General features: G+C 38.1%; 2 protein-coding genes across 2 annotated transcripts in view; both read right to left on the bottom strand.

Moving 5' to 3' along the window:
* LOC107839726 (intermediate cleaving peptidase 55, mitochondrial) overlaps window positions 1-18,279 on the bottom strand; it is a 20,878-nt gene extending 2,599 nt beyond the window's left edge. The window contains exons 1-11 of the mRNA XM_016683341.2: window positions 17,981-18,279; window positions 17,606-17,680; window positions 17,220-17,483; window positions 16,925-17,017; window positions 15,700-15,906; window positions 14,759-14,862; window positions 14,430-14,496; window positions 14,203-14,310; window positions 12,560-12,652; window positions 9,382-9,472; window positions 9,119-9,189 (exon numbers count right to left, since the gene is read on the bottom strand). Of these exons, the coding sequence (XP_016538827.1) occupies window positions 9,119-9,189; window positions 9,382-9,472; window positions 12,560-12,652; window positions 14,203-14,310; window positions 14,430-14,496; window positions 14,759-14,862; window positions 15,700-15,906; window positions 16,925-17,017; window positions 17,220-17,483; window positions 17,606-17,680; window positions 17,981-18,037 (1,230 nt within the window). The 5' untranslated portion in view covers window positions 18,038-18,279. The remainder of the gene's footprint in view (window positions 1-9,118; window positions 9,190-9,381; window positions 9,473-12,559; window positions 12,653-14,202; window positions 14,311-14,429; window positions 14,497-14,758; window positions 14,863-15,699; window positions 15,907-16,924; window positions 17,018-17,219; window positions 17,484-17,605; window positions 17,681-17,980) is intronic.
* A 1,030-nt stretch (window positions 18,280-19,309) lies between these two features.
* LOC107839725 (rhodanese-like domain-containing protein 6) lies at window positions 19,310-26,789 on the bottom strand. The gene is made up of 9 exons (XM_016683340.2): window positions 26,353-26,789; window positions 25,456-25,617; window positions 24,440-24,545; window positions 24,103-24,301; window positions 22,824-22,905; window positions 22,315-22,397; window positions 21,862-21,994; window positions 20,632-20,794; window positions 19,310-20,259 (listed from the first exon to the last, which is right to left on the bottom strand). Exons 1-9 carry the CDS (start codon window positions 26,518-26,520, stop codon window positions 19,523-19,525), a joined length of 1,833 nt encoding a protein of 610 aa, XP_016538826.1. The 5' UTR covers window positions 26,521-26,789; the 3' UTR covers window positions 19,310-19,522.
* Window positions 26,790-27,969: the final 1,180 nt, after the last annotated feature.

Below are 27,969 nucleotides of genomic sequence, written 5' to 3'. Positions count from 1 at the left end.
ATTTGAGTTTAGTTTTGTTTCTTGATTATTTCTTCTAATTTGTGTGAGCCTTGTATTTCCTGCTGCTGCTTTGTTACTACCATTGTTTATATTTTCTTATATTTTCTTGTAGTAGTGGCTGTGGGCGTTGATGGTTGGATAGGGTCAAGTCTGAGGGGGTTGGGGCGGGGGGCTGTTGTGGGGGCGGGGGAAGAGGAAAGGGCGGGGGTGGGAGGGAGGCCAAGGTTTGGCCTCAGGAGCGGTAGAGGAAGACGTGTTGATAGAGTTGGTAGGCTGAGGGTTGGGTCTTGGAATTTAGGGACTCTTCAGGGTAAGTCCATAGAGCTTGTGAAGATTCTTAGAAAGAGGAAGATTAATATTGCGTGTGTTCAAGAGACCAAGTGGGTAGGATCTAAGGCTAGGGATGTGGATGGTTACAAGCTTTGGTACTCTGGGAGCGAGAGGCGTAGGAATGGAGTTAGCATCTTAATAGATGAGGAGCTTAGAGGTTAGGTAGTAGAGGTAAAGAGGATCAGCGATAGGTTGATGACTATTAAGTTGGTCATTGGGGGGTTTACCCTGAACGTGTGTAGTGCTTATGCGCCGCAAGTGGGCTTGGATGGGGAGGAGAAGATGCGGTTTTGGGAGGCTTTGGATGAAGTGGTGAGAGGCGTGCCTAGCTCGGAGAAGATTGTTGTAGCAGGAGATTTCAATGGGCACATCGGGGCGTTACCGGGAGGCTTTGGTGATGTGCATGGTGGTTTTGGTTTTGGGGAAAGAAATGAAGAGGGGGCTATTCTATTGGATTTTGCGAGGTCCTTTAGGTTGGTGGTGGTGAACTCGGGCTTCCCGAAGAAGGACGATCACCTGATCACCTTACGAAGCGTGATAGCCAAGACCCAGATTGACTTTTTGTTGCTTAGGAAAGGGAATAGGGTGTTGTGTAAGGACTATAAGGTCATCCTGAGTGAGAATCTTTTGACCCAGCATAGGCTCTTGGTTATGGATTTGGGTATAGAGAAGGATAGAAAGAGAAGGGGTGAGGAGTGTAGACCTAGAATTAAGTGGGACGGCTTGACGCCAGTGAATGCGTGGGAGATAGGGGAGAAGTTGGCGGGAATGGGGGTGTGGGAATATAGGGGGGACGTGGATAGTATGTGGGATAGGGTGGCTAGGTGCATCAGGGAGAATGCTAGTGAGGTGTTGGGTGTTTCTAGGGGCCGAGCCGGGCATCATCGGGGGGATTGGTGGTGGAATGAAGAGGTTAAGAAGAAAGTGGAGACCAAGAAAGGGGTGTATGCTAAGTTGGTTGAGAGTAAGGACGAAGAAGAGAAGCGGGTAAACAGGAAAGAGTACAAGTTAGCTAGGAAGGAGGCTAAGTTAGCAGTTACGGCGGCTAAGACGGCAGCATTTGAGAGCTTGTATGCGGGGTTACAGGAGAAAGGAGGGGAAAAAAAATTGTTTAGACTCGCTAAGGCTAGGGAGAGGAAGGGTCGTGACCTCAATTAGGTGAAGTGCATTAAGGGGGAGGACGGTACAGTGTTGGTGGAGGACAGCCACATTAAGAATAGATGGCAGTCGTATTTTCATAGGCTCTTGAATGACGAAGGGGATAGAGCTATTGGGTTAGGGGAGCTGGAGCACTCAGAGGAGTGTCAGGATTTTAGTTATTGTAGACGTTTTAAGGTAGAGGAGGTTAGAGAGGCTGTTCGCAGGATGCGAAGGGGTAGGGCGACGAGGCTTGATGAGATACCTGTGGATTTTTGGAAGTTTTCTGGAGAGGCTGATTTAAGGTGGTTGACTAGATTGTTTAACGGAATTTTCTAGATGGCGAAAATGCCCAAGGCTTGGAGGTGGAGTACTATGATCCCTCTTTATAAGAACAAGGGTGACATTCAGAGTTGCAATAACTATAGGGGTATTAAGTTATTGAGTCACTCTATGAAGATTTGGGATAGAGTGGTCGAGGTGAGGCTGAGACGAATAGTGTCTATTTCGGAGAACCAGTTTGGACTTTTACCTGGCCGCTCGACGACGGAGGCAATTCACCTGGTACGGAGGCTGGTGGAACAGTATAGGGAAAGGAAGAAGGACCTGCACATGGTGTTTATCGACTTGGAGAAGGCATACGACAAAGTCCCCAAGGAGGTGCTTTGGAGATGCTTGGAGGTGAGTGGAGTCCCGGTGGCATATATCAGAGCAATTAAGAATATGTATGATGGAGCTAAAACTCAGGTGAGGACGGCGGGAGGAGACTCAGAGCATTTCACTGTCTTGACAAGATTGCATCAAAGATCTACTCTTAGTCCCTTTTTGTTTGCTTTGGTGATGGATGTGTTGACGCGACGTATTCAAGGAGAGGTGCCTTGGTGTATGCTTTTTGCAGATGATGTAGTTTTGATTGATGAGACGCCGGGGGGGCGGGGAGGGGTGTGTGTGAATGATAAATTAGAGGTGTGGAGACAAACTCTTGAGTCTAAAGGGTTCAGGTTAAGTAGGAGCAACACAGAGTATTTGGAATGGAAGTTTAATGACGTGAGGCTGGAGAATGAGGTGGTAGTGAAGTTGGAATCACAGGTGGTATGTAAGAGGGATAGTTTCAAGTATCTCGGGTCTGTGATTCAGGGTAATGGTGAGATTGACGAGGAGGTCTCGCATCGTATTGGGGCGGGATGGATGAAGTGGAAGCTCGCTTCGGGGGTGTTGTGTGATAAGAAGGTGCCGCCCAAGCTTAAAGGCAAATTCTATAGGGTGGCAGTCCGTCCGTCCATGTTGTATGGAGCGGAGTGTTGGCCAGTTAAAAACTCCCACATTCAAAAAATGAAGGTGGCGGAAATGCGGATGTTGCGTTGGATGTGTGGGTTGACTAAGGGGGATAGAGTTCGGAATGAGACTATCAGGGAGAAGGTTGGTGTGACTCCAGTGGAGAATAAGATGCGGGAAGTCCGATTGAGATGGTTCGGACACGTGATGAGGAAGGGCATGGATGCCCCGGTTCGTAGGTGTGAGAGGCTAGCTTTGGATGGTTTTAGGCGGGATAGGGGTAGGCCGAAGAAGTACTGGGGAGAAGTGATTAGGCGGGACATGGAGCAGTTACAGCTCACTGAGGACATGACCCTAGATAGGAAGATCTGGAAGACGCGAATTAGGGCAGAAGGCTAGGGTCAGTTTGGGTCGCTAGTGTAGGGAATTACTTGGTGGGCGTATTATTCTTGTTATGATACCTTGTTTCATGCTTTATTAAGAGTCTGTTTACTTTTCTCTGTTTACTATTACTTGTGGGTGTCGTATTTATGTTATGCCATCTTGTTCCATGCTTTACTATGAATTTGTTTAGTATTCCGTGTCTCGAGCCGGGGGTCTATCGGAAACAACCTTTCTACTTCTTTAGAGGTAGAGGTATGGACTGCGTACACCTTACCCTCCCCAGACCTCACTATGTGGGAATATACTGGGTTTGTTGTTGTTGTTGTTGTTGAATAATGCAGCAACCACCAGAGGGAGCAGGAACTTACAAAAGTCTAAATAAAGTCCAGCCAATTTTACCAAGACTATTAGCTATCTAATTTCATCTGATCATTTTGAGGCTTGAGCTCTATGCATCTCCTTCATCTCTTTTAGAGAATATTTAAAGCATGTCTCACAATTGGCCATGACAAATGATAGACGAACGAATGTAGAGAGTAAACACAAAGTATTCCAAGAAGATAAGAAAACAGACACTGCACATAACCACAGCACAATCTCAAGTCATGTGCTTCATCAAATACAGATGTAGTGCGGAATTAGCATATGTCTCCTCAGATAAGATCAAAAAGAATTATACAAACATAGTAATCTGAAAAAAGTTTTAAGACAAAAAAACACATGCACACGAAAAAACATACGCATAGATGCAGCTATCAGTGACAATGTAGACCTCGGTTAAAGCATATATAACTTAAATCTACACCTACACCAGTTAGTTGTATCATTGGAGTTGTTGACACCCAATTTTGGCTCGCTCTTTTTTCTCTAATTCTTTTACCAATGCTCTTCGCCCCTAAATAATTTTCAAAAAAATAAATAAAAATAAGATTCGTATTTTTATCTCTATTTCTACAAATTTTTAAATAAAAAGGAAATTTATTTTTTCTATCATATTATAAAATATTTTAATTAAATATTTTAACATTAAAATCGCAAAAAATATACTCCCTCCGTTTAAAAAAGAATGACCTACTTTCTTTTTTAGTCCGTTTAAAAAAGAATGACCCCTTTCCCTTTTTGGCAATACTTTAATTTCAATTTTCCACATGACATGTTTAGGACCACAAAATTAAAAGGCATTTTGGTACATTTGACATAACTTTAATTTAAGACCACAAGATTCAAAAGTTTCTTTCAAGTCAAAGTAGGTCATTCTTTTTGAAAAGGAGGGAGTATATCTTTTGGTAATCGTGTTCGCATCATTTCTAACTTTATTTTTGGGTGATATTGTGACCATACATATGTATATTTTTATTACATAAAATATATATTTTTATAAGATGAACATATATTTTTATTATATTCTTATTTTTTTTTACATATATTTTATTATATTCTTGTTTTACACACACACACATATATATACGTATTTTTGTTAATATCAAATCGCAAAAGATATTAAATTGAACGCTTATACAAATTACGTCTGTAATTTATATACGTTAAATTAAAAATAATTTTAGAATAACAGGAAACATCGATAAAACTTATTTCAATAGAAAAAAGTATTCGGGCCGACAATAATCCAATTTCATTTTTTTATTTCACCAGAACCCAACTCTTATTTTATGAATTTCAGTCAAGCGACCTAAAATTGGCCCAAAACCCAGTCCAATATTCACCAATCAGGCACTACCACCTTCTTGGTTACGGCCTTATGTGTTGATACGAGCCAAATGGCCATCCTAGCTTTGGAAGACATCATTCGAGGCAACACGTGAAGGATACGGTTGTGGTAACATTGAGGGGAAGAAAGCATGCATGGAGAGGCCATTTCGAGCATTCCATGAGGCAAAGCCGCGTGTGGAAGGTGGCTTGGGGGATGCTTGAAGAACCAGGGCCTTGGAGCATTGAAGAGCACTTTCACTAAGGGTGTTTTGGGGATTTCACATGCCCAATTTACACTCCATAGGCGCCCAACCTTCATTAAGGGTGTTTTGGTCTTCTTGTCCTTCAATTGTAATCAGACTATATATATTTTAGTATTAGGGCTTTTACTCATTAGTTGATTATCAATGTAAGACTTGAAACATGGTAGCAAACTCTCTCTAGTGTGAGAAGTGTAACACCTTTAGTTGTAGGGCTTGGAATAGCCACCAAACCGAAATGAGGGCAACAAGTGTGGATAACACTTGTGTTGCAATGTTGGTGTTTAGAGGAGGTAAAGTTCCTCTTGTGTCAACGTAGGAGTTAGGTGTTTGTCGTGTGTAGTGTTAAGGGTCCAAGAGTCCACCAAATTCTTGGATTCTTAAGATTATACCTTCACTTGTCTAACTATCTATCCCTTTTGTCTATGTTGTAATCGTTTGTTTGTTGTTCTTGTACTCAAACCCATGAGGTATTGTTATTGTTACCACATTGTTGTTCTTGTTCATCATCTTATGTTGTACAATAGTTTGGGTTGGCTGATTTGGTGTAATAAACACCTTGTTCTCTTCTTCTTGTTGTGGTCTTAGGAATCCGAGACTTGGTCTCCAAAAGGGCTCGCGGTTTTCTTCAAATTTGTGGACGGTTTGGACTGATTTTGGTGTTTCCAAGTTTGTATCGTATCATGTGTTGAGGATTCAACCCACTTTGTGAAATAGTCGATAGCTACCAAGATAAAACGGTGTACATTGGACGCAGGAGGCTCTATGGGCCCAATAACGTCCATGCCCCAAGCAGCAAATGGCCAAGGAGAACCCATCACATTGAGCTCACTTGGCGGAACTCATATAAAATCCCCGTGAACTTGACATTGGTGACATTCTGCACGTATCAGATGCTATCCCTCTCCATGGCCATCCAAAAGTATCCAGCTCTCAAAATCTTCCTTGCAAGCATGAAACCATTTATGTGAGGTCCACAAGTTCCTGCATGTATCTCCTCTAACAGTCTTGTGGCTTCTGAGGCATCGACACATCGTAATAATCCTAAGTTTGGAGTCCTCCTATACAGGATTTCCCCGTTGAGAAAGAAGTGATTGGCCATCCTTCTTAAAGTCCTCTTCCGTTTGCTAGTAGTGCTTTCTGGATATTCCCCTACTTCTAGTAACCTTTTGATATCGTAGTACCACGGCTTTCCATCTGGTTCTTCATCTACATGAAAACAGTACGCTTGTTGATCGTGTATCTCCACCTTAATGGGATCGATGTAATTTTTATCTGGATGCTAAATCATTGAGGCTATTGTCGCCAGGGCATCGGCGAACTCATTTTGAATTCGAGGGATATGCCTGAATTCAATCTTTGTAAACCCTTTACTCAGCTCCTTAACATATTGCACATAAGGAAGGATCTTGACATTCTTGGTGGTCCATTCTCCTTGCACCTGATGGATCAACAAATCTAAATCCTTTATCACCAAATGTTCTTTGATGTCCATGTCTACTGTCATCCTAAGTCTGAGAATGCAGGCCTCATATTCTGCCATGTTATTCGTGCAAGGAAACCTAATCTTCACCGAGATCGGGTAATGTTGACCTGTTCGAGAAACTAGGACTGCTCCAATTCCGACTCCCTTAAAATTTGTTGCTCCATCAAAGAACATTCTCCATCCATCATACGACTCTGAGATGTCTTCTCCTGCAAACAACACCTCTTTCTCTGGAAAGTAGGTATTGAGTGGCATGTAATCCTGATCCACTGGATTTTCCGCGAGGTGATCAGCCAAAGCTTGTCCTTTGACAGTTTTTTGTGTCACGTACACAATATCAAACTCGCTCAACAAAAATTTGCCATTTTGCCATTTTTCCAGTAGGCATGGGTTTCTGAACGATGTACTTGAGTGGATCCATTCTTGAGATCAAGTACGTGGTATACGCGGACAGGTAGTGCCTCAACTTTTACGCAACCCAAGTCAATGCGCAACAGATCCGCTTAAACAATTTATACCTATCTTCATACGGTGTGAACTTCTTACTCAGGTAGTTAATGGCTTGCTCTTTCCTCCCTGTATCATCATGTTGCCCTAACACACATCCAAATGCATTATCCATAACAGATAGGTATAACAGCAACGGCTTTCCCGATTTTGGCGAGACCAATACTGATGGGTTGGAAAAGTACTCCTTGATTTTGTCAAAAGCCTTCTGACACTCTTCGGTCCATCCAATGGCGATATCCTTCTTCAATAACTTGAATATTAATTCACAAATTATTGTGGACTGGGCTATTAACCGACAGATGTAATTGAGTCTTCCCAAGAAACTCATTATATCCTTTTTGGTCTTAGGAGGTGGTAAATCTTGGATTACCTTTATCTTGGACGGATCTAACTCTATACCTCTCCTACTGACAATGAATCCCGATAACTTCCCCGCGGGAACTCCAAAGGCGCATTTGGCCAAATTCAATTTGAGGTCGTACCTTCGTAGCCTTTCAAATAACTTTCGTAAGTCATCCAAACTCCTTTTGGACTTGATAACGACGTCATCCACATATACCTCGATTTCTTTGTGGATCATATCGTGGAAAAGGGCAGTTATGGCTCTCATGTAAGTTGCACCGACATTCTTAAGTCCAAATGGCATTACCCTGTAGCAGTACACTCCCCATGGAGTGATAAAGGCTGTCTTCTCTGCATCATTCTCGTCTATTAGAATTTGATGATATCTCGCCAAACAATCAACAAATGACTGCAGCTCATGTTTTGCGCAATTATCAATGAGAATGTGAATGTTTGGGAAAGAAAAATCATCTTTTGGACCGGCCTTGTTGAGATCCTGATAATCCACGCATATTCTTATCTTCCCATCCTTCTTCGGTACTGGCACGATATTGGCCAACCAGGTGGGATAAGTTGTGACCCTCACGACGTTAGGTCTTATCTGCTTGGTCACCTCCTCCTTGATTCTTAAACTCAAATCGGGTTTGAATTTCCTTGTCTTCTGCTTCCTAGGTGGAGATGCAGGGTTAGTTGGCAGTCCATGCGAGACGATATCAGTGCTCAAACCAGGCATGTCATCGTATGACTAGACAAATACATCGATGTATTGCTTGAGCAGGCTTATCAATTCTTGCTTCCTTTCAACCTCCAAGTGTATGCTAACTCGCGTTTCCTTCAACGTTTCTTCATCACCCAAATTGATGACTTCAGTTTCATCCATATTAGGTTTCTTCTAACTCTCAAGTTGCTCGATCTCCTACGGCAGGTTTTCAGGCATCATGCTCTTATCGTACTCCTCATAATCTTGCTCATCATTTGCATCTTGCTTAACGGATTCGTTACATGTCATAATCGTGGAACGAGAATTTTTTTTAATATTTGCGCTAAAAAGTATAAAAAGTGAGTAAAGTAAATAGATATCGAAAATAGGAAAATAAGTTTTGAAAATAAGGACTTTTATTAATAAAAGCACCGGGCTTTGGCAAGAGGCGAGTAGCAAAAAGAGCTTCGGCATGATTCAAGCCTCAATTGATCATGCAAACAAAATAAGCTTGCTCGATCTCCTGTGGCAGTTTTTCAGGCATCATGCTCTCATCGTACTCCTCATAATCTTGCTCATCATTTGCATCTTGCTTAACGGATTCGTCACATGTCATAATCGTGGAACGAGCATTTTTATTAATATTTGCGCTGAAAAGTATAAAAAGTTAAGGAAAAGGGAAATTTGACCACATGACTCTGAAATCATAAGCATGGTCAGTTGGTTTATATTGTAACTCGGTCAAGAATGAAGGAAAGAATGTATGAAGTCTGACCTATACGCTGGGGGGAAACTGACTGTAAATTGCTAGAAGAGAATGATGCATTGTGGCAAATCATTTGTTTCCAAATTAATAAACAACTCACTGGTGCTCATTCACGAGGAGATTTCAAAAAGAAAAAGAACCAATTTCTTTTGCACACCTTGCACTTCTCCAATTATTTTCAGAAATCAAAGCAATCATTAGTAAGGGGGAAAACTTACTACACCAGGTTTCAGAGGTCGATCATATCCAATTGCAGAAGAATCATGAACGTCCATTCCTAGATAGTGACCTGGAAATATGATTGGCAAACCAAATTCATTCAGAGATGGTCACAGTGGTACAAGAAATCATTTATCTTTTCAGCAGAACACACAATAGGAATAGCAACTGAGGACAATCTGAAAGGGAGCAAGTTTCTGCTGCTACTGCACATGCGGTGTTCTTATATCTGCAGCGGAAGAGTAACGGATTAAAGGAATACCTATATTCGTAGGATTTAACATTTCATATCCTCCACGCCGATCATTTTTTAGTATCCCAATCTCCTTGAATCCTCTTCGCAGCTTTTCTACCTATCCCGCACCGAAATAAAATAAAAACAAGAATGAGACCTTGCCACTGCTTAAAAGTATCTAAAAAAAAAGTAAGCTGCTACAGACAATAATACCCCCATATCTTGAACAGTAAATAAGACCTTTTAACAGCTGCCCTAAGAACAAACACAAAAACCTTATGTAATAAAGCAAAACAATCAACTGCATTAACCAAGTAATGCTACCCTTCATTGAGAATCAGTTAACTAAACACGCTATTTTAATTAGACACCTCTAACCAGGCTTATCTTTCACCAAAGCATTACCATTCATCATATATGAAGAAGTACCTGGAACACCCCGAAAATCCAAGCTAAGATTAGAACCACTCTTCAAGTACATTTAGAACCAAACCCAATGAATTGGTAGTACGAGAAGTGCTTTAGACATGAATTAAGGCCATAAGTAGCTCATAGCTCATAGTTAAGTTGAAAGTTCCCTTACCGATTGAATTCTTATATAGAATCTTTCTACCGTCAACTTCAAACGAGTAAAACCTTTAGATTCTGAGCAGTTTTGAAGCTCAAGACCCACCAAATGAAAGGTATTTGAGTCTTCTTTTCAACACATGTGATTGCTCGTTAATCCGATTCCGGAGCGAGGAGTTACTGCCATTTTAGTAAAGCACTGTCCACCAATGAGATACCACGACCAATCCAACGACCGTTGGTAGAAGCAACGACCATTGGATGTACTCGTCTATAAGAAACAGTCCCTAAGTCTAGAGGGTCATCAAGACCCCTCCAGATCCAACGAACACAACCAACGACTGCTGGTGGGTTCATCCGTCGCAGTGGCAGATTTTTCACTTATGATTTCAAAGGGGTATTCCAATCTTTTCCCATCATTTAACCTCCTAAATTGCGTCGTTTTAACTATCCTAAAGCTGAATATTAAGCCTAAACTACCCCGAATCCCTCATTCCCTCAGAATTAGAGCGACACTTAGCAAAAACAGAGAGAACATGGGATTTCCTCTACTCCAAAGCAAGAACTAAGGTTCATCAATCTTCAAGTCCAAGTTTTCTTTTTTTTTGAGAATGTAACATTGTATATATATTTATCGAAGCAGTACTCAGGTTGTGCTGAAACCATACTTACAAGTCCAAGGTTTTCACTTCCATGTATGTGGGATTTCATCAATGGGTATCCTTTCACCCATTGAATCCCGAAATACACCCAGTTTCTCAATTAATCCATAGTTTAGAAATTGAGGTTTCCATTACAGACATGATTCTTCTTGTACTTCAGTCCCCATGACTAATAGGCTATAAACACATGTTTCTCCATGAAAGTCACTACCTTGATAGCATCATATTCACGAAACCTCAGTATATGTATAATTCATGTTTTAGACTTGTGATTGTATGAAGAGCATAGAAACTATCATGAACATTTGTAGTCATCAGAGATGGCGGGGTATGAATACCAGATGACTTAGCTCCTTATAAATTGATTGTTGACTATTCAGTCCTTCAGTTTCACATGTTTTAGGATGCTTTCAGATAAAGTGTCTATTATCTCAGTCTCAGATACAGTATCATTGAGCTTTATTAGTTTATCAACATTATTCCGTTGGGAGCAGTACTTAGTATAGAGCGGACGTAGGGATGAAGGTTCACTCGTTAGTTAGGCTGAGGATTTTAGCAATAGTTCCTAAGTCCCAGAACTACGTTGTCATCATAGGTTTTAAAGGTCATCCGTCAGATCAGGCTTGACACCTTAATCCTTTTTGGACATCAATTTAGGGGATCCACGTCAATCAGTGTTCGTACCCTGGGCAAGGTACAAAGCACCCTTCCAACTGGGGTTACAGGTTGGGCCTCGTTTAACTCAAATAGAGTATGTCGGTTAATAGTAGCTCCCACAGTTCAGACTCAATTAGTGCATGGCTTTGTATTCAGTTTATTTAGTACAATATTGACCAGTTGCGTGCTTATGTACTTGATCATTGCATCAGTTTACATTCCTCAATTCCATGTTCAGTTTAGCCTATCATGTGATCAGTTCTCATATTACAGTGTATATCTCACATGCTCAGTACATTCAAAGTATTGACCGCATTCTTTCTTTAGCGCTATATTGTATTATAAAATAGTCAGACGCTCAACATCCAGCTCGCGGGTAGCACGATCCTGTACACATCTCAACATAGTTTGGTAAGTCCTCATCTTTCGAGGACAAGACTTATGTTTATTTTCTTTATTTTAGTCATTCAGTTTTCAGACCGTTAGAGTTAGCTGGGGGCCTATCCCAACAACTCATATCAGTAGAAGCTTCCATACAGACAGACAGACTAGTGTGCTCAGCTTTATGATTTATTAGATGAATTCCATTTTGACTTCAGTATTGTAGGTTGTTTTAAACATTATTATATTATTCAGATTTTAGCTTCCGTTCAGCGATTCTCAACTTTATACAGTATTAGGTTGGGCTCACTTGAGACTTTAAGCACCGTGTTACGACTAGGGGTTAGTCTCGAGCCATAACAGTACTATTTTCAAATCAAGCGAGAAGCAACCAAAAGGCATCTGTCTTTCCCCCAACATCACTAAACTCAAAGGCTTAAAAGGAATTAAACTTTGCCCATGTCTTCCAAAATACCATTAAGCCTCATTTCCTTCGGCTCGTGCAAATGAAAACCTCGAAGCTTCATTGTTATTCGCAACAGGGTGTGGAAGACAGTGTAACTTAACGATTAGGCAAAACACGAAATAAGATTATGGCCTTAACAACTGTACCAAAAATTAGATCATTGAGACTGGACTACCAATGTAACTTAGCAATATAACTGGCTCTTAGATTATGAAAATTAATCAACAACAACAACAACAACCCAGTATATTCCCACAAAGTGGGGTTTGGGGAGGGTAGAGTGTACGCAGTCCATACCACTACCCCTAAAGAGGTAGAGAGGTTGTTTCCGATAGACTCCCGGCTCAAGATACAAGGCAGTATACAAAAGCGAAAATTAAAGGTCAAGATAAAATAAAAAAAATAAAAATGCCAGTACCACCAACCCCTGTAATATAAAACAAAAGAAGTTACGGATTAACTAAAACAATACCGAGTAGTGGTGTATTTCGCGGATGCTTGCGCCAGGTCTGCACAGCTCCAAACATTCCTTGTTTGTCTCCAAAATAAGATCATAAAGTTCCTCCTGAAAGGTACAGATAAAGTCTTGGAGCTTAGCACCAAGTTCCAGATAAAAAATATGTAGAGATTATATCACATAAAAGTAGCAATCAAAATCCATCTCAAAGGAAGAATTTATTTCTCAAACATAATCTGCAGCAAAGAAGTAAAAATAAAGATTTTGTGTTTTGATAAGAATGGGTTTCATTATCATTCTCATTGCTCACATCCAGATCAATATCAGCAAGGCCACCAAGGATTTGGAATTAAGATTCAGAAGTCATACCACCGATTGAAGTGCTGGAACTTAATATCTAGCTTTTGAAAGCCTACGGTGTGTAGCAAGGATTCCAAAATATTAGGATCAAGGTGGATAAGTCTTGGCGCCCAAGCATTGGATCCTAAGTGCTCAAATCCAGTGGCTGTCAATGGGCGTATGATGTGCAAATTCTAATGTGAGAAACCCAACCTGGACAGATTTCTTCTCTCCTAGGGTAATGATGCATCACACTTCAGAATTGGTGACTGACAATTAATGTTCACAATTTTGGAGGAAGCCTACAGATGAACAAATGCCTAGCTGGACATTCTGACCAGGTAAAAAATTTGCTTGCAGGGTGGTAGGTTAGTACCAGAGCTGAGAGTGTTCACAAAGGTGTCCATGGGATACATCAATTACACAAAGAAAGCAGAATCCCAGGATCCAGACTGAGAAGATATACCTAGTTATTTTGAGCGGTCTTAACTAAACTCAGAGCTCAGAATTGACGCAATGGGTGGACTGCACAACCATTTTATATTTTTACCTGCATAAGCTCCTCTTCATTACTATCCTTTATCTTAACAATTTTCAGCATCTTCACATAAGTGTAGAAACTGACTAAAAGAAGATCTTTGGAAAATTCATGGACATTTCTCCGCAATGAGAAAAGAAAAGATGGGTTATGGATGTTGGTAAAACATGAAGCATAGAGACTCTTAATATTTATCAGCAAGAAAACTTGACGTTAAAGAGTTTAACTAGTAAAGATAACAGAACGGTTAAAAAGAACTCAGGAATGCGTCTGTTATGGCTTAAGCAAAAATATATTTTTCTTTTCAATTGACTAAGAAATTTGATGAAAGAAGTTAACAAGTTGAGAGTCGCAATCTATTTTTCAGAGAACCAGGGACTATCATATACTTCTCTAACAGTAAAGTGTTTGGCAACCATAATCTTGAAAACATATGGAGATGTCAACAGTTTGGTCTTTCTAGATCAATGAAACTTCTCCAATAGAGAAAGATGCAATAGTTTACCAACAAAATAAAAAGATGCAACAGTATGGTATTCATCTGGAGGGTGAAGCAAGATGCTAGGATTCATTACCGGATGGTTTTCATTTTACTGTTTGTCTTTCCAGATTTTTTTGGTAGACTTTTGATGATCAGTGCATTCTTTCTGAAAATGGGAGGTTGTGTAGGACATTGATCAGCTAATAGGGTTTTTACACACAGGACCGGGTTTTGACTTGAGTTTGCACTTTGGGTGGGGGGGGTGGGGTTGCTGAAGGAAATCATGAATTCTATACTTACATGAACAGGAGAAAATTTGCCAAAGGGTGGCCAAGTACGAGTAAGATCACTGACATAACCGTGGAGCTCGCATCCAACATCCATCAAGACAAGGTTACCATCTTCAATCTGTTAAAACAACAAAGTCCTCATCTTCAATCTGTTAAAACAACAAATTAGATACTTGTATTCACTATTCAATATGCTTGATATTCAAATCCAATTGCATTTGAAGATACTGAACATACTTTCTGGTCATTACGAGAATAATGAATGACACTGCCATTTGGTCCTCCACCAACGACAGGGTTAAACCTGACGAACAGGAAAAGGAAAATGTATAATCCTTGAAATGATCTCAGCCAGAAGTATGACTAAAAGGAAAACAGTCAGGAAAAAACAAAACTATCAGAAACTTAGAGAATAGAAGAAAAAGAAAATCAATTGCATATTTAGAAATGAGAGAAATGTATTTTGATTCACTCTGCTGCAACCCATGTTAGACTAAAATACTTAGAAATGAGTTGCCCCCTGCTCTAAATACAAACTTCCAAAGATAACACGAGAAAAAACTTACGCCATTCTTTGGGCACCTCTAACTCTGCATTCATATTCGAATTTGGCTGACAGCATTCCTTCATCAGGAAACAACTTCGAGTACAACATGGTCTGGATAAGCGCCTACCAAAAACATATACATTAAAACATCAAGAAACAAAAACTATATTTTAGAACATCAAGAAACAAAAACTATCTCTTATACAGTATAAATAAGGACTGAAGTAGTGAGAGGAGAATACCAAAACTCACATATAACACCCAACTATATTGCCACACAACTGCATACAAGTTTCAGGGATAGGAAGAAACATTTTCAAGACCAGTCTCTCCTAAGCAAACATGCAGATCATGATTGTGAAATAGGATGAAGGGGTAGTACATACACATCTTTTCTTTAAGCATACCTAGAACTTCGGAACTACTAAACGAAAAAAGCACATTCTCAAAGAAAGAATTGTACAAGCAAGAACTCTTCCTTCTCTATCATCAGAGCAAGAATGTGTTGACCCAAATAAGCAAGTATGGGCTCCATTTTTTGGAATATTAAGAAGAGTCTTCTTTTAGACACCACCCTTGACATGAAAGAAGAAGAGGAAATAAAGGGAAATGCAAACGCCTATTTTACCTTATAAAGGAAATTTGTCATACAACAAAGCGACAAATATGTCACTTAAGATGCTATCTGCTGATATGCAAACAATGCTTTTTATAAATTTGAAAAAAGCTCAGTGATATCTCAATACCCTCGTCACATGTTAACTGTCTGAAGAGTATCAATTTCAGAAGAAAACAAATAAACATGCGAAAGTTAAGTCAGCTGTGCGCTCTATATATCCATCTCTATAACTCAAAGACTGATTTTCCATGTGCAATCAGAAAAAGAACCTACGTGAGTAAGAACGACCATTCTAACTAATGAACCTGACAAAAACTCAAAAAGGAAAGAACTACCACTACCTGACAAGCTATTGATGCAGAATCTCTCATCAATTTAAGCTCTGCTGGAGACTTCACCAGTCGAGCTTCATGAGTGTAAACAGAGAAATCTTTCAGTTTGCAATTGTTGACTGCTTTTCTATAGGCCTCTAGTTCCATGTAAGATGAAGTACTTGCCTTCACATTATGGAACACATTGGCAGAATTTTCTATCATCCTGGAGAGCATCTGACAACTCCGGCAAAAATTAGACAAAAGAGAAATTGCAACATGGGAACAAGTGACATAAAATGAGAAAAGAGAAACTGCATCATGGGAACAAGTGATATAAAGTCGCTACACTGAAATTATGTACAGGAAAATCAGCTTAGAAGGAAATAATTGGCATATTTCCCTTTCTGACATAGTATATAGATCATCATGATATGGGCATCACATCTCCATTTCCTATTCTTTTTATAAGGTAAGAGTTTATAGATGTTCCCTGATTTAAGCTCTCATATGCAATTGGTAAATAATAAGTAGAGAATCTACACCATGAATCATAATATGGTTCTCTACAAATAACACTCGTCATATATACATCTTCCTTTTTTGTCCTCCGTGTTGTCAATCTAAATACTAATTGTCATTATGTGGTCTGGGTGGTCAACCTAACAGCCAACCAAAAGATATTAGCTCTGCCTAAATCATCCTAGTTTCCTTGTAGAAAACAGTGTCCACTTCCCTTAACGCAAAGTGTTAACCTTCAATCTTCAATTTCATGCTCATAATATTATATTCTCAACTCATCCTAACATGATGCCAGCTTGATTTCAAATATTATGAGGATAAGTTACATCCAGTGATAGGTCCTATTGAAATCCGAAGTTTTAGGTAAGGCAAGCCTGCTTCTATATATGTCAAAACTTTGACATTTCGCCCACTTTGTCCCCTTTATACCTCTTACACATATTAAAAGGAGGAAGAATATCTCTTTTCCAGGAAAGACAAGAGAAAAAGGTGTTTTGCACAGAAATCCATTCTAGGAATGCATCAACAATCAAAGAGTATATATAAGACATCTTTCATGGGTCCAATTCTTGGACAAAAATTTATAATCAAGAGGAGAGAAGATAATAGGATTCCCATAATAGAAGGGATGTTACTCTATGCCGTTTTACTTATCAGTGTGAGATGTATTTGTTCCTAACAAGAATCTCAAACTTATTTGCATTTGGAGATATGATACTTTAAAAAAGTTTACCTCGGGCAATCTGCTAATAGGGTAAGCAAGGTCAGCCTTGAATATCTGTAGAGCTGCATCAACTCCAGCCACTTCTCCTTGCCAAAGAACGTCCTAAAAACACTTTTGACTTTTACAATGGAAGCAATCTTTAACTTTCTACAATGTGTACTAACCATAATACCATGTAGCAGCTGAATCTAAGGAAAAATGTCACTAAATTGAGATAATTTGATCTATAAATAGGACAAAGCTTTTCTCTTATTGACAGCTTCCAGTCAACAAAAAGGAGGCAAGCAAATCGTTCCTGAAATACCTGGAGGCTTGGTTCTGGCATGAACATGCATAAACCACACTCATGCCCTAGAACCGCAACACCACCAGGTTGTTGGCATCCGGTGATGTATAAATAGTCAGCATCCTGCCTAAAATTGTAAGGTACAACATCAGTCATCATTTTTGTGGGAGCAGCTGCAACAATAGCTAAACTATTCTCCGGAAGGAACTCCAATAATTTCTTCCTCCTCTGCATATATTCTTCAGTGGAAATGCCAGGAGTAATTTCCCCTTCTTTCATTAACTGCACGCATTGGCATAACAACATTTACGAAATTTTACTCTTTTTTGATCTTTTGTTAATGTCAACAGTCCAAGTTCCATGTTACCAATTATTTAGATACTACATATGCAGTGTAGGATTACCTGAGGGTGAGTGGCTGGAGTTGGCTGTCCAGCATCATAAATTTTCTTTGTAGAATATGCATTGGTCTTGACTACCTATCGTATCCAATTCACAAGATGTTAGCAGGAAACCAAAATAAATTGAATTAGAAAAAAAGACTTGCCAACTTTAGACATCACAAATCAACTTTAAACAAAAATAAATGAGACATTAATGCTCAGGAAAATAATTGCAGAAAGGGACGAAACGGGGTGGAACATTCGAATATCTTGCAGTAATTCAGTGTCCTCAAGACAAATGCAATACGACAATATTAAGGCAAAACAAAAAATGAAAAGGTTGGTTGAATATGAAAGTGAAACCAGACAAAGTTCAAAAGAAAAGATAAAACGAACTTGATTAAGGAATCTCGAGTAGATTCTGTGAAGTGGGGTTCTTCGGAAAACCTGCATGCTGTTGCTTTCCCCCTTTAGCCTAGCTTCTTTTGTTCGTGTTCTGACTGTACTAGTACTAAGTACAGAACTGGGGTTCTTTTGTTTGTGTTTCTTGACTTTTTTCTCTTTGGGGTTTAAGGTCCCTATGACTTCCTGTATTTGTAGTAGCCGCCTATTTATTATCTCTGTCGTCCTAATTTTTTTGCTATTTCTGATTGGGCTCCTTTCTTTTTGGTGAAGCAGCAGAAACCCCTCACTTGTTACCAGAGTCGTCAATATGGGTCACGCCCGTAGGACTGGCTCGATCTGGCCTATAATTTGATAGTGTTGGATTTTAATTTTTGCAGCTCATTTAAGAACGAAGCGTTTTAACCCGGTTTGGATAAATCCATGGCCCGTGGGGCTTGAGCAATGTGGGTTGGACTAACCCGTGGGCTGATCCGTAACTCAAATGCATGCAATTATTTAGATTGATTATTAGTATTTTTATTTGGTTCGAAGGATATCATATCAAAAGTTATTTAATTTCACTATTAGAAGTACTTTTTAGGGTGTTAGAGATTTGATTAACAAGTATTAACACTATGTAATATTGTTTGATAATATTTATGTTTATTAACATTCTAAAATTAAATTATAAAATACTCCTATTGATTTTTAAAAAGTCGGCTGGCCCGTGAGGCCCGCAGCCCACAGAGTAATGGTGTGGGCTTGATGCTTTTTGACCCATCATTTTGATGGGCCGACCCGACTTGACAAAATCAAAGCCCGTATGGGCTAGCCCAGACCCGTATGGGCTAGCCCAGATGGACTGAGCCGATCTGTATTTACAGCTCTACGTTTTACCTTCATCTCTAACATAGTAACATTTTACCCCTCATTTCCTTTTTTTTCTTTTCAATTTTCATATGATTTAATTGTCTTTTGCTTCTTAATTTTAGTATAAAGCAGTATTTTACTTCCAGAAATAACTGTAGTTGTCATATTTTCTCATCGAAATAGAGAAGGAAAAGAATTTTCATATATTTTTCACAAAATTCTAGAAAAACTTACGAAGTATAAGATAGAATCGAGATGCTTCTATAAACATTTTTAACATAACAATCTTTTTCTTGCTAATAATTTGGCTAAGTATGCAAAATTCAGAGATGAATGATATGATCTTGAGGCGATATAAGGTTGCCCGAAGGCTTTGGTCTATTTGTAAGAGCGCAACACGTGATATGTAGTTAAGCACACGTCACAAGTTTGAATTCTATTGCGGACAAAAATCTGGTATTTAAGCAGAGAAAAGCAAAGGAACAAGCCCATTGTCCAACTGTTTTTTTAAAACTAGAACTGTGCTTTAGGGAACAAAACTGCACGCCTTTAATAACAGGGGCTCTGATTAATAGTTTACAAATTGTAGCATACAGGTACAAGCTAAGCAAAATCCCAAATCTTTCAGAGCAAAAGATGGCGTGCATCAAGGCTTTAACTAGAAGCTCAATTATGTTGGGAAAATTACATGAACCGTTTGAGGAAATCTTTTATCTGATCTATGAATGGAGGCCTTGTAGGAATTATATGACCAAAGTCATGCTCAATAACAACAGAGCAGCCATTCTCAAACAAAGAAGCTAGATGCCTACTTGCTTGGTTCTCTATCTGCCTATCTTTACCCTTGTCGCTGCCAAATATATGAAGTGAAGGAACATTGATTGACCCTTGCTGGCAATTGCTCATATTCACAGCAAATCCTGAACACAGGATCGCAAATCTGAATTCCATCTCTCCTTTTAGCTTCTGTTGATGCAAGCAAACTAAAGCAGCCATTGCAGCTCCTTGTGAAAAACCCAATATCCCATCAAATGGACCTGCTTTAGAATATAAGTCTTTTAAATATGCAATTGATTTGTCGAACCCTTCAGTTTGTTTCTGGTACTGAAGAGGATCAAATGGACTATCAGCTATCTTCCAATCAGAATCACTCTCTCCCTTGTGATCAGGTGCAACTAACCATGAAAACTTTTTGCTGCAACTCTCCGAAGGTGGACGGTTATTTTCCATTGCTGATGCAGAATCGCCGTTTTGACGAATATGATAAATGAAAGCCAATTCATGGGGTGCATCCACAAAAACAAGGTCAGCAATGCTCTTGAGCTTCTTGGCTAAAGACGCAGTTCTACCTTTGAAACCAGAAGCATTCTGGCGGAAACCATGAAGGCAAAGAATTCTCAATATTCGCAATGTCCTGGGTCCTGCGGTGTATTCCACTACATAATGTCAAAGAATTCCGGAAAACAACAAGCAGGAGAAAAGAAGTATTCTAGAAGCATATCCCTGAATTAGTTTTCCTAAATACGTTTGTTCTGGCAACAAAGTGTGGGACTTGAAAAAGGGACTTGAAAAACAATCACAAACACTGAGCCATGGGAAATAAAAGAAACAGGACAATGTTAGATGATGTACTATATTTTTGGATTGTCAAACAGCATGGCTTAAATCAAAATTGATAGCGTGCATATCGACTCTACTATTTTAGGATAGTCATACAGCCTCGCTTGGATCAAAGTTCAAAGAGTGCATGCAAAGCTGAAATCGAAAGTCAATACTAGACATCATAGTATTACCTGAAATCAAGGGGGAGAGAGCAATTCTATCCGAGGTAGAGACAGCTTCAGGTTCCCTGACTTCGGATATTTCCACTGAGTCGTCAAACTCTGTTGCTGAAGTTGGCTGAATACACTGGCTGTTTTTCTGGCACAGTTCACAAACATAAGAAGAATCCTTCTCCTGCAAGACAGGAGAAATATTTACAAAAGGAAGAGAGTGGTGAAGAAAAGATGACAAGACAATCAAAAAGGAAATACTCCTTATATCGCAAACGGAGTTGACTTCCAAGATGGTTGAGAGAAGACCATTATGTCAACAGTAATAATGTCTCTTGAACTTTGAATATTTGAAAAGGGTACATATATGTTACATCAAATTCAAAAACTAAAAAGCAATATTTTTATTGTTATTTGACAATTAGCATTGTTGTATTCCTCAGCAATTATGTATTGTTGGCCACCCTTAGAAGAAGTTACAAAGTAGTAAGATCTAGCTTTACAGTTATAGGAAATCAACCAACTCTTCTACTTCCTTCTTTACACCAAAAAAATAAAGTCACCTAAACAGTTCCATTTGACATCATGTCAATCATGTCAATTATGATACCCTTTGATCATTGTCAATTATGATACCCTTTGATCATTGTCAATTACGCTAGTGTGGTACCACCAAAACAGATACACACAGAGGTCTATGTTGGACATGGCCAAATCATTTCATCCAACCTTCTCATTGGATCCTCTATATGTGCTTCTTCAGCTCATTGCTGGATTTAATGATTTCTAATTTTATCCAATCTTGTATAACCGCGCATCTATCTTAACATTCACATTTCAAAGACACTCATTCCAATATAAAATTGAAGGTGTCTCAACTGTCTTAAAAACTTGTCTATCACATTGTTAAATCTCTTTCTGAGCATAGCACTCCTATACCATTGCCTATTTGCAATTATTAATAATAGTAGAGAACATTCTGGCCGAAAGTAAATCTCTAAAAAGCAATTGAAACTGCCAGGTCAAGGTTTCTGGTTAAAACAGAAAACAGGGAGTCAAAATATCTTCACACTAGGTGAAGGAGATCCTATGAGAGTCGAAGCGAAATACAATTGAAAGTTCTTTCTCAAATTATCGAGTTCACAAGATAAAGTATGCCTTGAATTTCTGAGCCATCAAATAGTTCTAATTACCCAATCAATCTAATCCAATCAAGAGGGTTGTAAGATCAATCTTTCTAGTGATACTTACCCGGCAATTATCACAGACTAATACAAGCATCCTACAATACGTGCACCGGGTCCGTGACGAGTAATCATCAAAAGGAGAACTACAGAGAAGACAAGTACCCCAAATTCTTGAATCTGAGCTTCCAACTGAAACCCTGGCAAAACCAGAAAGAAGTAGGGCAAAACATTGAGAATAACTCCGGTGTATACTCTACAAAGGAAGTAAATGAACACCCAGCACAGCATTTTAAAAGAGTATTATGGTATGGATAATGTGCCAACATCAAGAGCCGCCTTATGTTTTTTTTATTTTCTAGTTGTTTCCTGTGAGATAAAGTGCAGATACACATATTTTGGACAAAGATGTTTCATATTATTAATAAGGTTGTAATCACATGAGAAAGAATGCTGGATCAGTGAAACCAAGAATCCAACTAGAGCTTGACTAAGAAGCACGGAAGTACAGTGACCAAACCTATGGTCAAAGACAAAATTCTTTCCTCTGAAAAAACCACCATCAGGGAATTGCTCCAGGTATCGTTGTATCCCACCATAAAGCTGTGGAAAGTAAATATTTTGAATCAACACTCAACATCATTTAGTCCATAAACCAGAATTTACCCACAGTACAAAGATCCTGATAATTGTGAAATGGAATTTCTAAAAAATAGAATTTAAAATGAATCTGGTAGTCCTCCAAAAGAAATTCTTTAGAAAGAAAAACATGGATATTTCAAACACATCCATCTAAGCATTACAAAATCTCGGTCTTACCATGGCAAAGATTAAAAGATCAATTTCATGGTTTCCAAACAAAATTTTAAGAGGTTAACCATTGATATAAGGTTACACATCCCAATTTCAACAGAATAGCACTTAATAAAATACAAATCATAGTTTAGTTTAACTTTCCAATGCCAGAGAAAGGCTCAATAATGTTAAGCAAGTGCACTAGAAAAGGATCTGATTTTCATAAAAGTTTACCTGGAAAACATTTTCAAAGCCGTCACCTTTGGACCTGATATAGGCTGATGCCATCTCGCATCTAATTCCTCCAGTACAGTACCTGAAAAACATCAACAACTGATAAGAAATCAGATGCTCAGAGAACAGCAGGGTGTAGATCATTACTAGAATGCATGCAATTCATACGGTATAACACCTGATAATTAAGAATCTATGTGTTGCTATTTTACATCTCAACTCTGAATTATATGCATTTAATGCAATATCCTCTGCAACTTCTCGCCCATTTTTTTCCTCCCATAGCCTAATATTCCTAAAGAAATTATTTAAATTACCAATATATTACAATATATTCTGATAGTTAAGCATCAATAAAATGCTATTATACATCTTAACTCTGAATTAAATGTGTTTTGCAATACACCCATTTTTTTCCAACTAATAGTCCTAATGAAACATTTTCATGCACTAAAATCTACTGATAGTAATGTACCAGTCCATATCCAAGAAAACAAAAGGAGAAAAGCAATTAAAAAATATATATATAGCAAGAGGAATATGCTGCAAGTTGTTGCAACAAGACAGCAGACATAATGTGTTCTACACATAACAGTTGAAGTTGTACAGATTATCAACAAAAGGAAACAAGTTTTTAATTCACTACTGTAGAATAACATGAATGCACAATGCCACAGATTTGAAGTTTATAATAAATCATTGCCTGCAACATAACATAAAGCCAGTGGGAGATTGGAAATTTGAAGGGAACAAAATAGTGAAGCAGAATGTTATGATGCTAACTAATGGGTGGTGGATTTCTTTCTTTGAAATAGTCTTAGAAGTAGTTGTGCTCTTTCTTTGAAATAGTCTTAGAAGTAGTTGTGCGGAAATAAAGGAGATAATGGGGATGCCCACGTTTCCATTTACGGTTATTAGGCCACGTTTCATTTGCAGTTATTTTATTAGAAGTAGTTTACATTTTCCCTTTAAATTGTAATGTTTGCTTTCAGAAAGGATATCAGAAAATTGCCCCAATCTCTCTTGTTACTTCTTCTTCATCTCTTTTCTAAATTTCTTTGGCCAGAGGGTCAGCCGTAGACCACCTATCACAGAATAGCAGCAAAGCTTTAACTGAGTAGAAGTAAACCCTGTTCAGTTTCTCATAATGCAAGATAAACAAGATACCATCGAAAAAGAAAGCAAAATCACAAGAATGAAAATGAGAGAAATATTTCATGCAATTCAGCAGAATTATAATCCACCCAACAATGATACAATATCGTCAAACAACACTTACATAAGAATATTGTTCCCACGCAATTTCTCAGAGTTGTTATCTATCCAAGAAGGAAGGTCACTGTACTGCCGGATTTCTGGATCCAAAGTCTCCACATTTGGAGTATAGAACTTCCCGATTCTAGTCTCATATAAATTCCTAGCATCAATAAGGACAGTTCCTTTATCGCTGCTTGGAACCAGTTTGTCTTGAGAGTTCCCTGATTAACAAAAATGAAAATTAAACAGCTACTGGAGAAATATGAAGATTTCTCCTACAATACTCAATGTGAGAACATCAGAACGATCATAGTTATAAGCACATTGATTAAGCTTCATCAGAGAGGTGGAGCACAAACCAACATTGTGAAGGACAGAGTGGAATTCGGCTGCAGAGAGATGCTTCCCCGCATTTGAAATTTCAGGTGACCTTGGCAGTGGACAGGAACTTAAAGTTACCAATTCCTAAGTGAGAAGGTGTGGTTAGCATCTCTTTGAAATAAAGCGATCAAGAAAGAGATAAAGACAAACAAACTTCATGGCAAGTCAATTACTCAAAAAATACTGGCCAGATTTTCCTCTTCATAGAAGAAAATCCAATTATAGTTATCCATAGATGCTTACACAATTGCTTTTTTACCCTCAAAGTCCTATGTGCTGTCTTTATTAGCATAGCCAAAGTTCAACATCCTGATTACTGTCAGTTTCACCATACTGTAGTTCACTCTATTATATCCAAGATTTTCTGGCCATGTTAAATGCATAGCTGGAGCTAGCAGCATTTTGCTTTCTTTAGTAGACACCCGAATCAGGTATACCCTAATTGTTTTTTGGGTTAGAAATATCAGCAACATCATGTGTATGTAGAAAATGTCCGTCCAATACCAAGAACCAAAATGGCATTTAAGCAAGATAGGACCAGGATAACGTAGTATCATGATAGCCTAATTCTACATTGCTCCAATGGTATGCTTAAAGAGCTAGAGTTAAAGGCAAGGCTGGATTTTGAGAAGTATGGGTTAGGTGCACGTGATGGTTTCATTTAAGTTAATAAATTTGTGAAATGTAACTGTGAGGCTGCAAGTCAAGAACAGTGAGGAGCACTTTAAATACAATCTCCCGATTTCTCCAATTGGTGAGCAGGGTCAATACCCACACATTTGTGGTGCCTTTAATCCTATCATACAGAAAAAAGAAACTAAACTTCCCTTTATAGAAAACGTCAAAACTTGGTTAAGATTTTCATTCAATCTACTTACTAATTTGCTATTCCATAAGTATGACTTACTCTGACAACCAACCAGAATCAACCAGATAACTTTTTTATGCAAATGAAAAGAGAAAACATAGAACAACGTGAAATTAGTAAACCAACCTTAACAATACGTATTGAAAGGGACGTAAATCCACATTCCATGGAGACCCTATCATTTGATGGTTCATGGCAAGATGCAAGCTTGAAGTCTGTCCCTTCAAACAAAGAATTCAACTTCACTGCAGCAATGTGCTCCTCCAAAGCAGATAACTTGCCCCCAACCTGCAGAAACCCACCTAATACTTCAGAATCATCATACTTGGGCACTCATGACACTCAAAGATAGATGTTACGTGTACGTGATGATCCTTCTGTCCCAAAAGAATCGAGGAGTTTGAAGTTGTATAAGGAACAGGAACAACGATTCCTTAGAAAAAAACAACAAAGATTTATTTAAAACTACATAAAAGATAGAAAAACTAAAATATTCAGAAACATGTTTGAAGATTTGTTAGTCTAAGAAAAAAATGTTGCTGACTCTCCAAATATGGAGAGTGACAAACAAACAAACAAACTGGACTATAGAGTATCATGAAGGGCGTTATCCAATTTTCTCATGTTAAGTTGGTCAAAATATTTAGAAAACATTTTCTCTGGGAAAAAAGCTCCATGCTAATTAGAAGATGAAAAAAAGTTACACTGCTAATAGTGCCCTCTGTGGCCCTCATTCCCACCACCCTACAACACTACTTCCCCACTCCCCACCTCATATATCTAAATCAAATACAAATGTTTTTAAGATGATACTTTTTGCTTAGCTAGCGAACACAAGAAAATAAGTAAGGAAACCACTTATTTTCCTAAAAAGTATCATCTTTCCTTCACAGCGAACACACCACAAGTCTCTAATGCAATGCAGTGAAAGAAGCAATGCAAATGATATGCCAAAAAGAAACACAAGTTTTAACAAATGCGGTTTTAATGTTCCATTTAAATGAGGTAAAGAAGAGCAGTTACAGTGACATTGACACCACTGGGAGAGAGGCGAACACGACCCAGTAGAGAAAGAGAGCTGCAGTTGGAGTCATAGAAGTTGAATAATGCTTCAACGTCCGGAATGGTAGCGTACTTGTAGTATAACAACACCCCATAATCTTCTTCCTTTATTATTTCTTCATTAGCCATAATTCTTTCGGGGCTCTGCTTCGGTTGAATTTGCTTAAACCCTTTTTCTTCTTTCTTTCTGATCCTGCTAAGTCCTTCTTCTTTTGCTTTATTGCACGTTAGCCCCTGGATCTTAAGGGATGTTTGGTTCGGGGTTTACATTGATGAATGGTGTATGAAACTTCAAAAACTTAGGGAAACTTGTGTTAATTCCATCTTGTGTTAACGTTTTTTTTATGCTTTGAAGGGTTCCAATGTACGGTGAAGCTAGGTTAACATTCGTAATATATTTATGGTACCCAAAATTAAGATATTCTGCATAATATCCTCTCCTGTTTGAAAGAAATTTTGATTTTTAATTAATTTCAGTCGCATCTTTTTTTAATTATATGTGCAATTATAAAATTATTGCAGGGAACAACATATGTCTACGGTTCCTTCTTTAAATTGATGGTGTTAAAGCATGAAATTGAGATTGATCGTAATTTGTTGGAGTTTGAGGATGAAAGTTGGAAATACCTTTCTATACTGCAGAACTCTGCTAATTATGTATAGGCGAGTTTTTTTAATAGATTGCAGTATATCGCTTCCCAGTCAACTCCTACAACTCAAATTTTCATCAATATTTGTTGGTGTTGATCTTTCCATCTCAAGTATATTCTATCTTCGAGTCATGCACAAAATTACTTCTTGAGTTATACAAATGACTGGAATTTATTAGATTATATGGTTGGTTTCACACGTGAGATCTTATTTTTCTAAATAGCACTCACGTGCTGGTCACATTTATTCCATCTTTTGGGGCTTTGAAGGCGTCAACTAGCTTTTAAAGAATCACATTTGATTTATGTTAGCAGATAAATTAGTTAATTGGGCGATTTTGATAGTTTTTAAAGTTGTGGGTATAAAATTATATATGTATTTTTTTCAAAAGTCTAAATTTTTTTTTTAAAAAAAAAAAAAATGACCAAACACAACTCTAATTCTAACTTTAAATTTTTTAAATTTTTATGCCAAACGCCTACTTAACATTTTTCCCTTTCACATTGAGTATTTCATATAATGGTTGATTTAATTTTTATTTTTTAACATAATGACTACAAACTAATAATATAAAATAGCCTCAAGTAATTAAATGCCAAAGGATTTATTTTATATAATAATTAACATTTTTTTATTAAAAAAATAAGGACTTAAAATACGTTTGAATGTATTGATTGTGAATAATTGATAAGTTTAAAACATTAAAATTGATTTTATTTATAAGTAATTACATGATTGAATATAAATATTCAAAATATTAATAAACAGTTTATGTGTTTGGTAAACAATATTAATAGATTAAAAGGAAATATCTGATAAAAATATAATTATAAAAATAAATACAATTCAAAAATTCAAAACATAATAGTTAGAGTAATATCTACCACAGAAGATAAATATAAATCTTTTTAAAGTAAAAAGATAAAT

This window comes from Capsicum annuum, chromosome 8 (genome assembly GCF_002878395.1).
Source record: "Capsicum annuum cultivar UCD-10X-F1 chromosome 8, UCD10Xv1.1, whole genome shotgun sequence".
NCBI lineage: Eukaryota > Viridiplantae > Streptophyta > Magnoliopsida > Solanales > Solanaceae > Capsicum > Capsicum annuum.
Note: the sequence above shows the minus strand (reverse complement) of the source record. Positions and strands in the feature narration are given on the sequence as shown.

Coding starts and splice junctions, on each gene's coding strand:
- LOC107839725 (XM_016683340.2), bottom strand. CDS start 26,520: ATGGCTAATGAAGAAATAATAAAGGAAGAAGATTATGGGGTGTTGTTA. Junction 21,995..22,314: donor AATTTTGTCTTTGACCATAG/GTTTGGTCACTG, acceptor TGGTTTTGCCAG/GGTTTCAGTTGGAAGCTCAG. Junction 20,795..21,861: donor TAGTCTGTGATAATTGCCGG/GTAAGTATCACT, acceptor CCTGTCTTGCAG/GAGAAGGATTCTTCTTATGT.